Source organism: Schistocerca gregaria, chromosome 3 (genome assembly GCF_023897955.1).
Source record: "Schistocerca gregaria isolate iqSchGreg1 chromosome 3, iqSchGreg1.2, whole genome shotgun sequence".
NCBI lineage: Eukaryota > Metazoa > Arthropoda > Insecta > Orthoptera > Acrididae > Schistocerca > Schistocerca gregaria.
The window spans coordinates 926,864,575-926,876,741 of NC_064922.1; the positions used below are offsets into that span (position 1 = coordinate 926,864,575).

Here is a 12,167-nt window from a genome sequence, read left to right on the forward strand (position 1 = left end):
ACAGCACAGAATTAGAGCCCTTGGGTAACCGGTTCGCTTTGTCGTGGAGTGCCTGCCGTGCCAACACCGACTGAAAGGAAGGCCTCGGCGCTTGTTGGTGACGTCACGTCAGCTAGGCACCTGGAACGCCAGGTCTGTTGCAGGCAGAAACACCTGGACGTGCTTATCACTATAAATCTCTTATTTTTGGACAAAATGTTTGGTATTGTTTTGGATTCTGCAGTTTATTTAGATGAAAGATTTTCTTACTATCGTAAAGCTACAAATGAAGATCATCTCTCTGTATTACTGAATCCTGTCGAAACAAACGTAGATCAGTATGAGAAGACGCTTTGCCCCATTGCAAGCTTACGTTCAAGTAACTATATTTATATTAAGAGAATCTTCCGTCGGTTCTTGGTAGAACAACATTATAATAAATGAAAAGCACCTGTTTGCTTTTGTTCTACAAATGAAATCGTTTCTTTTATTTATTTATTTATTTTCGTTTGACATCGTCACTGGAAATGTGAATTAATTTACATGTGTAAATGTCCAACTGTTGCCAGTCATTAGAACACAGTCGTTTTCAACGAAAGGAATTCTAAACAGGAAACAAAATAGCTTCATACATCGAAAATACTGCTGAGCTTAAACTTTTTTAAACATGCGCATAAGAAAAGATAAATATTCCCCTCTTGCAACTGAAAGGAGAAACTTTATAAGATAAAAAAAATTCATTTGATAAAACAAGTATCTCTCTTTTGCCTCTTCTTCTGTTCCCCACCCCCTCCCCAGCGTGTACAATCGCAAGATATTTTATTGACTTTCAGTGCTCCTCACCCCATAGTCAACCAAGATACCTAAAGAAAAGCACCAATATGTTCATAGTTTCTTGTAAAAGCGACCCAGTACAAACGTAACTTGCGCAGATTTACAAATAAGGTAAAGAAGCACGAATTCCGTTGCTGCTGGACCATGAAGTTGCTTTTGTATGTCAATCCTCAAAACAGGTGGAAATTTAAGTTGAGGAGTACGCTATTTGTTAAGAAGTGTAATGAATTGCACAATTAATTGATTGCAGGAATCTCTCGGAACAATGTGTGTCGGTCAACTACCGCCAATAGTTTCACATTTTGCTGTATCAGGGAGGGAGACACCACTATTATGAGTATGCCTGCAACAGACCTAGCGTTCGCCGCGCCTAGCTGACGTGACGTCACGAGCGAGCGCCGAGGCTTTGCTCTGAGCCGGTGTTGGCCGTGCGCGGTTGCCTACCTTGACGGCGTCCTGCAGCTCGGCGATCTCGTCCGTGTAGTCGTAGCGGGCGCCGCGCAGCCTGGCGAGCGCTCTGCGCGCGGCGCGGTCTCTGCCGGCGGCCAGCAGGTAGGCGGGCGACTCGGGCAGCCAGCAGAGGGCGGGCAGCAGGAAGGCGGCGGGCAGCGCGGCCAGCGCCAGCGCCAGCAGCCGGTGGTCGGCCAGCAGCCCCGCCGCGTAGCCCGCCAGGATGCCCGCCGTCACCTGCAGCTGGAACAGCGAGCCCAGCGCGCCGCGCACGCGCGTCTCCGACACCTCCGTCACGTACAGCGGCGCCGCCACCGACGTCGCGCCCACCGCCAGACCCGCCACAAGCCGCCCCACGTACAGCTCCCACACCTGCGAAGTGCCGATCACTCGTACTGCTGCCCCTACTGGTACGTTAACTTCATACACATTTCTCTAGCAATTGGATGCAGTAGAAATACGTATACACTGGAGCGTATAGGTATGCGTATTCAAATAGAGAGCCTCTTTTTTTTCCTTTACTGTATTTCGATTCCCCCCCGAAGGGGGCGGGCTGGCAGCAGCTTATTACGCTGCTCTGCAGCCTACATACTTTTTAAAACGTCAGAAAAAAGATAAGAAACAACAAAAGCAGGCGATAAAACGGTGATTGAAATTGTAAAAAGGCAGAAAGTTGTGGAAAGTTAAAACAAAAATCAAAGGGTTGGCAAAGTTAATAAATACACAGGAAGCAGGCAGCGAACATAGTAGACAGACAATTAAAAGACAAGGCGACAGTCTGGTTTCTGTTTGGAAGAGATATAAAAATCACACCCAGCAACAGTATGAAGGCCGTTAGCAATACTTTGGAGAAGACACACAGCACTGAACACTCACTGTAAACACTGTACTAAAATGTTGGCACAAAGATAACACACCATACCTGAGTGCAGATGGGGGGTGGGGGGTGTGACCAGGGCAGATGGGGGGAGGGGGAACAAGGGCGGCGAAGAGGAAAACCGAAAGGGGGGAACCAAAGGAGTGAGAGGACTCATAAGGGGGAGGAGGGGGAGGGCAGTGTGAGAGAGAATGGGAAAAGGTAGAGGAGGGTAATGCAAAAGGATTCGGGGGAGAGAAGGGGGCAGAGAGAGGGTAGGTGGGGGAGAAAGAGGATGGGAGGGAGGAGAGGGAGCCCAGAAAAGGACGGCGGAAAGCAGGGGGGGCGAGGATCAGAGTTGAGGGATAAATGGAGGGAGACATGGCATCATCTGGGAGGGGGAGTTGATGGAAGCCACCTTGGGAAAGGAGATGAAGGGTGTAGAGGTGGAGGGTAGGGCAGACACCACAGTAAAGACGTGGCAGGAGACGGGGATGGGAGAGGGGAGGAGCAACCAAGGGGTGAGGGGGATCAAGGCGGCGGGAGGTGTAGAGTATGCAGATATGTTCGAGGAATAGGAGCAGATGGGGGAAAGGAATGAGGTCATAGAGGATCCGCGTGGGGGACGGGAGGCATATAAGGAAGGCGAGGCGGAGTGCATGATGCTCAAAGATCTGGAGGGACTTAAAGAATTTGGGGGGGGGGGGGGGCAGATATCCAGGCGGGACTGGCATAACAGAGGATGGGACAGATTAAGGATTTGTACGTGTGGAGGATGGTAGAGGGGTGCAACCCCCACGTCCGGCCAGAGAGGAGTTTGGGGAGTCGGAGGTGGTTGTGGGCTTTGGATTGGATGGAATGGAGATGAGGGGTCCAGGTGAGGTGACGGACATTGGTGAGGCCAAGGTAGGTGAGGGTGGGGGTGGGGGCGAGGCAGACAGGACGGGCACAGACGGTAAGGAAGAAATCCAGGAGCAGGAAGGAGCGAGTGGTACAAACTACGATGATTGCCTGGGTCTCGGAAGGATTGATATTCAGGAGCCACTGGTTACACCATGTGGCAAAAAGGTCAAGGTGATTCTGGAGAAGGCGTTGGGACCGTTGGAGGGTAGGAGCGAGGGCGATGAATGCGGTGTCATTGGCATATTGCAAGAGGTGAACCAGAGGGGGGGGGGGGGGGTTTGGGGCATATCTGCCATGTACAGGAGGTAGAGGAGAGGGGAGAGGACCGAGCCCTGGGGCACACCTGAAGAGGGGTAGAAGGTGTGGGAATTGGCATTATGGATGGTAACATAGGAGGGGCGGTGGGAGAGAAAGGAGGTCATCAGACGGATAAATAGAGAGATATGAAGGGCTTATTTCAATAGTGGTACAAGTCCAGTTTTGTTCATTCTGAGATACAGAGTCCTAAAGTTAAATGAGCGCTGAAAAATCTGCAGTTGAGATACCAGAAATATTCAAGTATATACTAGGTGGTCCACTGATCGTGACTGGGCTAAATATCTCACGAGATAAGCATCAAACGAAAAAACTACAAAGAATGAAACTTGTCTAGCTTGAAGGGGGAAACCACATAGCGCTATGGTTGGCCCGCTAGATGGCGCTGCCATAGGTCAAACGGATATCTACTGTTTCTTTTTTTTTGTAAAATAGGAACCCCCCATTTTTATGACATATTCGTGTAGTACGTAAAGAAATATGAATGTTTTACTTGGACCACTTTTGCCGTCCGGAGTGGCCGAGCGGTTCTAGGCGCTACAGTCGGGAACCGGGCGACCGCTACGGTCGCAGGTTCGAATCCTGCCTCAGGCATGGATGTGTGTGATGTCCTTAGGTTAGTTAAGTTTAAGTAGCTCTAAGTTCTAGGGGACTGATGACCTCAGAACTTAAGACCCATAGTGGTCAGAGCCATTTGAACCATTATGTAGGAAATAAGAATACATTGCACCATTTAGATTGCCATTGATAAAATGGGGGCTAATTTTATCCTTCCTCCCATAATGCCGCACCATACATTAACCCGCCAAGGTCGCTGATGTTCCACTTGTCGCAGCCATTGTCGACTTTCCGTTGCCGAATAGTGCATATTATGATGGTTTACGTTACTGCTGTTGGTGAATGACGCTTCGTCGCTAAATAGAATGTGTGCCAAAAATCTGTCATCGTCCCATAATTTCTCTTGTGCCCAGTGGCAGAACTGTACACGACGTTCAAAGTCATCGCCAAGAAATTTCTCTCCCGAGTTCATTGAATACTCAATGAACGGAACTGTGGACAAAGCCTGACCAACAGGCATTACATGAACTGACCAAATATGATAGTGCATTGAGTATAGCTAGTTTCTAGGTGAAATCTAGATCTGCCATTAAAAATTCCAAAGGATGACTGATAGCTGAAATCTATTATTTACAAATTTACGTGGGTAACTGATTTTAAGTTTTAGAATACGTGACGTGCTTTGTAATTTATAGACAGTGTACCAGGTTGAATTCAATTGTAAATAAAAGTATGGTGTTGACGTCTTTCATAAAAATAGATAGCTTCTTGAGTATTTACCACCTTCGAGTTAACCTGAGCGATTAGGATGGGAATTCATTAATCAGATAAAGAATTATATAAATTGTGAATGTTCAAGAAATGCAAATTTAATGATATCTTTGAATATAAAAAATTACGGCGAATTGCCAATTAATGAATACAGACTCTACGAAGAAACAAGAAAAAAAGAAAAAGAAAGAGAACCTCACACGGCAAAGGAGTTATGTAAATTGATCATAAATTGATATTCATACAGATAGCGACGGAAAATGCCAAAAGCGTAAATTTTGGCGGCCAATGTACGAATGTGTGACGCTGTGACGCAGTTTCGCACCCGGCAAGGGTTGTAAACAGGGGACATGTCGATAACAGGGTATAAAGTCTTTGTGAATTTCATTCCGTGTACTCAGCTGGACAGTAACTAAACCTCGAAGACGGGCGGATGAACAATATATGCAGTTGTCGGAACTTGAATAAGGACGTCTAGCTGGGCTCAAAGAAGCCGGTTGGAGTAATCCGCGAATCGCTCGACCTTTGGAATAGGAGCGATGAAATGAAATGATCATATGGCATTGTTGGCTGGGATGTCCCAGTCGGGTTCGGCCACCAAGTGCAAGTCTTATTTCAGTCGGCGCCACATTGGACGACTTGCAGCCGGCGATGAGGATGAAGTGATGATGAGGACAACACAGCACCCAGACCACGAGTGGAGAAAATCTCCAACCCGGCCGGGAATCGAACCCGGGTCCAGTGCATGGGAGGGAAGCATGTTACCACCAAGCTAAGCAGGTGGACAGTGAAGCGATGACACTATTCGACAATGTAGGCAGGAACTGGTAAACTATGATAGAGGATGGCGTCAAGAAGGGAACGGTCGACCTAGAGCGGCGAAAGAACGTGAGGACCGAGCAGTAGTCAAAGAGTCACTCAGAGTCCATAAATCATCATCGGTACGAGGCGCAGCTGGTGCTTTGGTGAGATACTCACGGAGTCGCTGTGGGCGATGAGCATCCAGGAGGCGATGAAGGGCAGCAGGAGGGCGGCGATGAGGCTGCGCGGCCCGACACGCGCCGCCAGACAGCCCGCGGGCAGAGCGCCCAAGGCAGCGCCCACGTTGAGCAGCGCGCTGACCCAGGAGCCTGCAGACTCCGACACGGGGAACGGGTTGGTCTCGCGCTGCAGCAGCGGCAGCGCCGGCGACGTGTAACCCATGCAGGTGCCGGCCGACAGTGCGCCCGCGGTCGCTGCCGACAGTAGAGGAGCGGAATTGTGAGCTGGCGCCAAGGTATGTCGGCTCGGGGCGGGGACTCGTCACAGAGTGTTGCAGGGCGACAGTTAGGTCCTACCAGGCGAACACTGTCAACTCGAACAGCTGCTAAGGTTACTGCCTAATGGGTCGAGTGCAGAGTCAAGGCGCCGGCAACATGTAGCCCATGCAGGTGTCAGCCAACAGCAGCCCCGCGGTCGCTGCCGACAGTAGAGGAGCGGAATTGTGAGCTGGCGCCAAGGTATGTCGGCTCGGGGCGGGGACTCGTCACAGAGTGTTGCAGGGCGACAGTTAGGTCCTACCAGGCGAACACTGTCAACTCGAACAGCTGCTAAGGTTACTGCCTAATGGGTCGAGTGCAGAGTCAAGGCGCCGGCAACATGTAGCCCATGCAGGTGTCAGCCAACAGCAGCCCCGCGGTCGCTGCCGACAGTAGAGGAGCGGAATTGTGAGCTGGCGCCAAGGTATGTCGGCTCGGGGCGGGGACTCGTCACAGAGTGTTGCAGGGCGACAGTTAGGTCCTACCAGGCGAACACTGTCAACTCGAACAGCTGCTAAGGTTACTGCCTAATGGGTCGAGTGCAGAGTCAAGGCGCCGGCAACATGTAGCCCATGCAGGTGTCAGCCAACAGCAGCCCCGCGGTCGCTGCCGACAGTAGAGGAGCGGAATTGTGAGCTGGCGCCAAGGTATGTCGGCTCGGGGCGGGGACTCGTCACAGAGTGTTGCAGAGCGACAGTTAGGTCCTACCAGGCGAACACTGTCAACTCGAACAGGTGCTAAGGTTACTGCCTAATGGGTCGAGTGCAGAGTCAAGGCGCCGGCAACATGTAGCCCATGCAGGTGTCAGCCAACAGCAGCCCCGCGGTCGCTGCCGACAGTAGAGGAGCGGAATTGTGAGCTGGCGCCAAGGTATGTCGGCTCGGGGCGGGGACTCGTCACAGAGTGTTGCAGGGCGACAGTTAGGTCCTACCAGGCGAACACTGTCAACTCGAACAGCTGCTAAGGTTACTGCCTAATGGGTCGAGTGCAGAGTCAAGGCGCCAGCAACATGTAGCCCATGCAGGTGCCAGCCAACAGCAGCCCCGCGGTCGCTGCCGACAGTAGAAGAGCGGAATTGTGAGCTGGCGCCAAGGTATGTCGGCTCGGGGCGGGGACTCGTCACAGAGTGTTGCAGGGCGACAGTTAGGTCCTACCAGGCGAACACTGTCAACTCGAACAGGTGCTAAGGTTACTGCCTAATGGGTCGAGTGCAGAGTCAAGGCGCCAGCAACATGTAGCCCATGCTGGTGCCAGCCAACAGCAGCCCCGCGGTCGCTGCCGACAGTAGAGGAGCGGAATTGTGAGCTGGCGCCAAGGTATGTCGGCTCGGGGCGGGGACTCGTCACAGAGTGTTGCAGGGCGACAGTTAGGTCCTACCAGGCGAACACTGTCAACTCAAACAGCTGCTAAGGTTACTGCCTAATGGGTCGAGTGTAGAGTCAAGGCGCCAGCAACATGTAGCCCATGCAGGTGCCAGCCAACAGCAGCCCCGCGGTCGCTGCCGACAGTAGAGGAGCGGAATTGTGAGCTGGCGCCAAGGTATGTCGGCTCGGGGCGGTGACTCGTCACAGAGTGGTGCAGGACCTTAGTTAGGTCCTACCAGGCGAACACTGTCAACTTGTACGACGCCTGGGCAAACAGCACTCTGTAGGCACAAGTGCTCACGTTACTGCCTAATGCGCCGAGTGCAGAGTCAAAGAAGGGAGAAACATTGGGCCTAACGTCCTGTTAATCATATGACTAAGAAAATACGGCCGTTAGCTGCAAGGAAAATCAGTGTGAGGTGTAATGGTGAACAAAGGAAGCACACTGTCTCTTTGTCAATATATCTAATTAAAATTTGATTTTTGGTGACTGGTTTCGGCAAATCTAAGTCTCCATCATCAGATCATATCTAAATACATCTCCATTATACGAGATGATCCAAAGACGGCAGCTTGGACTTACGGAATGTAGTCAACAAAAATAAAATTTTGGCTGTTGAATTTTTTACTTCTGTGTTTTACATTACTCTAGATCTCTCACAAACTTGAACAATGTCAAGTGTAAGTAAAATTGTGTTCCAGACAGTGTCTTGAACTTTTACTTATGATGGGGATGATACTGGGCTGGAAAGTGTCTGAGAGACAGTCGAGAGCCGGAGCAAGCAGAATGAGGGTGGAGCTGTGTTGGTCAAGAGGTTGAGATGAGAGGATATGAGGGTAAGTTTATAGCCGGGAGGATGGGTGAATGTCAGTGCAGAGTTATGGGCGAAGAACGGATGGCCAGATGAAGTTTCTTTCCGGCAGGATAAAAAGGGTGTATAGGTGGAGGGAGAAGGATATGTCTTGGTGTTGGCGGGATGACAGCCTAGGATTAAGGATTGGGGAGACAATGGATTTCTGATCTTCATGTTTACAGACTGTATGGGATTTGGTAATATGCTCAAAGAATTTGAAGAGAGGGGTCAATCTGATGAGATAGTAGAGGGTATGTGTGGGAGGAGCGGCAGAGTGTACAGTGTTTCTGGACTTGTAGTGAGTTGTAAAATGTTTGAGGTCGTTCCCCTTCTGCATGAAGAAACTCGATAACCGCTCTTTGTGCTGATTTGGAGGAATGCATCACGCAGTGTACTGTTGAAACAGCTCTCCAGAAACGAGGAAACTGCTGCGAAGCCGTTAACTACGCTTGTGCAACTGAGAATAGCATCACGGCATCTGTTGACACCACTGGGATTACATACAACGTCGCAACAGCCGAGGTCTCCTTTTACAGTATTGCTCCGGATCAGATCCATACCTAAGTGATGATTCGCCCCGGACAGGACTGCAGAATCAGCCCCTTTCCTGCAATCTTTCGAAAGCAGATCTAGCAAATTTTATAATTTTGTAAACAGGTTGAATAAACCCAAATGGGCGTGACTTGCAGGCACAGCGAAACCGATTGTCCAACGAGATCTGATACAGGAGGGGAATAGATTATACATATAGTTCAGTCATTAGCATCGAAATTTAAGATTTTCGATGCTTAAGGGTGTGCAAGAGTTTCATTCGCGTCAGTGCAGAAACTCACTCATATTAAACATCACGTACAATTTTCTGTGCACAGTACACAATGAAATTAGCAAACGTTGCTTGCTGTAAGCAGAAAATTGTGTGTGAAGTTTAATGTGGTGTTAGTTTCTGCGCAAGTGGAACACAAGGAAACCGCAAGTAGAAGTTCTTTCCAAATCTCACCAGTAACTCTTTGTAAAGATCGACTGTTATTTTTGTACATTACAATAAAGATAACGAAACAATGCAGTGCTTCACATATGGCAAACATAATGAATAAATGGCACAGCACATGGACAATGCACTTGAAAATGGGAATCATTTCCCGAAACGTGTCGTGCAGAACATAAATAAAAGGAGAGTTGTGAGTGGTAGCGGAACGCGTTAGAAGATGTAGTGAAAGTGTATGAATATTTTTGAAACACGCAGCGTGTGGCACATTTGCCGCTAGCTTTTAACCCTTTAGTGATCCGTAGGAAACATACTTCCCACTACAATGAACTCGCTCTTAGTCCCGTGGGATGCACAGTTCTCACCTCTGTACGGTGCTACCACCTAGTAAACAGTATAGGGTACTACTTCCAATCAGAAATTCCCGCCGTTTTTGCTGTACCTTCGCGCAGAGGCATTGTATAGCTGAGTGTTGCTCTGTAGAGGAGCCTTTCAGTGCTATTTGCGTGACATGTTGTGAGTTATTCCTCAAAGCTATAGTGTAAGGTAAATACTTTTGATTTACCCAAATTTATGAAGGAAAACGCAAAATTGGAACGAGGAGAATTCCAGTTTGAAACAAAAGGAGCCATTTCTGCAGTAAAATGGATGGATAACCGTCCAGTCACTTTCCTGTCCTCAATTCATGACCCATGAGAAACAGCCACAGGGAAAAGGAAAAACAAGGATGGTGCTAGTACAGAGATTTCTTGTCCTGAAGTTGTGGCAGAATACAACAAATTTGATCAATTACGAGAAAGGTATGCTATTGGCAGACGTTCTGTAATAAAGCTGCGGAAAAGAGCACTCGCTGTGTTTGTACATATTGTCAAATACCACTTTGCATAGACCCATGTTTCAGAAAATTTCGTGGAAAGTAATTGTGAAAAGTCATTGTAACAAGAGAAGTAAATTTATCAAATAAATATGACATATATTGAAAAGTTGTTTTTGTCATTTAACTCCAAGGAAGGGCAGTGGCAAGAATACTTCCCACTCTGTTTTGTGACCTCACTTTCACAGTTGCAGCAAATTTGATATTCTGTATGATAAACATACCTATCTGTTAACTACTATCAGCTCTCCATTCATTAAAAAAAGCTGCTCAATAATTTTGCCGAGGAAAGGGTTAAGGCAGGCCACACTGCGTACTCACCTATGACGGCGGCAGCGTACTGCGGCAGATGGCTGGCTGGCTGTGGCGCGCTCTTGCCATCCGCAGCGATGATCAGCTCCGTGCGACTGTTCTGTTCCTGCAGCACGTGGCCCGACATGGTGGCCGCTCCTGCAGCACACGACCAAAACGTCTATACCATTGCCCTCTGATTCGGAGCATACCCATACACAGACGAGCCAAAGCATTATGACCACTGTCCACAATGCTATCTGGTGATGTTGAAGGCACGTAACGCGGTAAGGCAAGTATTCAAGAGGAGCAGAAACGAATAGGTTCCAGGATGCCAAATCCGTAGGCGGTTCATGGTTGAAGAAATCACAACAGCAAAAATCCGCTAATACCAGTATTGCTGGCCCCCTGGACCCTGTTTTGATCGCAACAGAGGTAGAATCTTCCTACACGTCGGTCGTATTCTTTTCCGCTCCGCTTGAATGCTTGCCTCACCACGTTACGTGTCCGCAACGCCATCACATAGCATTAACTTGCGACGGTACGTCACATAAATGGACATTTGGAGAAAGGGAAAGGAAGTTTTTGTTATGAGACGTGTGAATTATAAATCATTTCAAGACTGTGTACGTGTGCACGATATATGACAAATAGTAAAGAACGTAAGTTATTATTATCAAAACACAAATATAGATGTAATTAACAAAACACAGTTTTTTGGTATAATCTTGAAACGTCCCTTTTGAACAATTATACACGAATGTGCTTAAACTGACACACAATATTTTTAGCGCAACGCAATCTGACTTTCAATAATCCCTACAAAAGAATGGCCCTGACTAACATTAACCTATACCTTTCACAAATCACTTACCTCACCAAAAATCTTGGTTACTCAAACTACTGCACTACAGCGAGCGCCACTACTGCCAGCTAAATAAAAGATTCAAACTACAGAAGGCACTAACTACTGATAGCCATAGTTAGCAAATGAAAGATTTTAATAGAGAACAATCAATGTATTTACCTTAATAGTCATAAGGTGTGCTCCCTGCCGCCGTTGGATAAGCAGCTGCAGCAGCAAGTCGTATAACCCTAGCTTACTTATTTGTTAGATAGTTTAATTAATTTCTTTGCGTGTTTTTGGGTACTTGCATTGTTTAATTCATATATGTCGGGCGTATTATAGTATTTGACAGTTGTAGCATCGCGCTTCAGTGTTTACTTCGTAGATTCTTATTTAAATTGCGTGTGAGTTTCGTATAGGAGGTGCAATTTCGAGTTTTAGTTACTGTAATCGTAAATTCAGCAGATTGTAGCGCAGTCGTTAGGCATTTGTACAGTTTAGTTGATACATTCTTTGCGTGTTCCGCTTGCGTTATCTAGGCACGGACTCGTGTTTCGGTAACTGTTGTTAAACATCGATTAGAATGGACAGGGACTGCGATTGCTGTGTTCGGATGAGGGCTGACTTGGCATCCCTTCGCTCACAGCTGCAATCGGCGCTGACTTCGGTCGCGCAGCTTGAGGCTGTTGCCAATGGGCACCACTGTGGGGAGCCGGACTCGGGTATCACGGGGATGTCAACCTCATCCCGTCTGACCCCAGATCGGTCTGCCGCTGTGGTTGCCCCGGTTGCTGCCCGCAGTGGGGCTGAGCCCTCGCCTGTGGTTGATTGGGAGGTCGTTCCAAGGCGTGGCAGGCAGCGAAAGGCGTCCCCGGAGGCTTATCAGAAAGCCTCCCCGGTGCGTCTGACAAACCGGTTTCAGGCACTGTCTCTGGCTGAGCCAGATGCAGCTGCCTGCCCTGTTTCAGAGGATCATTCTCAGCCTTCA

General features: G+C 48.5%; 1 protein-coding gene and 1 long non-coding RNA gene across 2 annotated transcripts in view; one reads left to right on the forward strand and one right to left on the reverse strand.

Moving 5' to 3' along the window:
• Positions 1 to 12,167, reverse strand: part of LOC126355798 (facilitated trehalose transporter Tret1-2 homolog) — a 68,078-nt gene that overhangs the window by 18,733 nt on the left and 37,178 nt on the right. Inside the window, exons 2-4 of the mRNA XM_050006219.1 lie at positions 10,363 to 10,491; positions 5,645 to 5,901; positions 1,258 to 1,635 (exon numbers count right to left, since the gene is read on the reverse strand). Coding sequence (XP_049862176.1) covers positions 1,258 to 1,635; positions 5,645 to 5,901; positions 10,363 to 10,480 — 753 coding nt within the window. The 5' untranslated portion in view covers positions 10,481 to 10,491. The remainder of the gene's footprint in view (positions 1 to 1,257; positions 1,636 to 5,644; positions 5,902 to 10,362; positions 10,492 to 12,167) is intronic.
• LOC126355803 (uncharacterized) overlaps positions 1,615 to 12,167 on the forward strand; it is a 367,829-nt gene continuing 357,276 nt past the window's right edge. The window contains exon 1 of the long non-coding RNA XR_007565534.1: positions 1,615 to 1,673. This is a non-coding gene — a long non-coding RNA (uncharacterized LOC126355803). The remainder of the gene's footprint in view (positions 1,674 to 12,167) is intronic.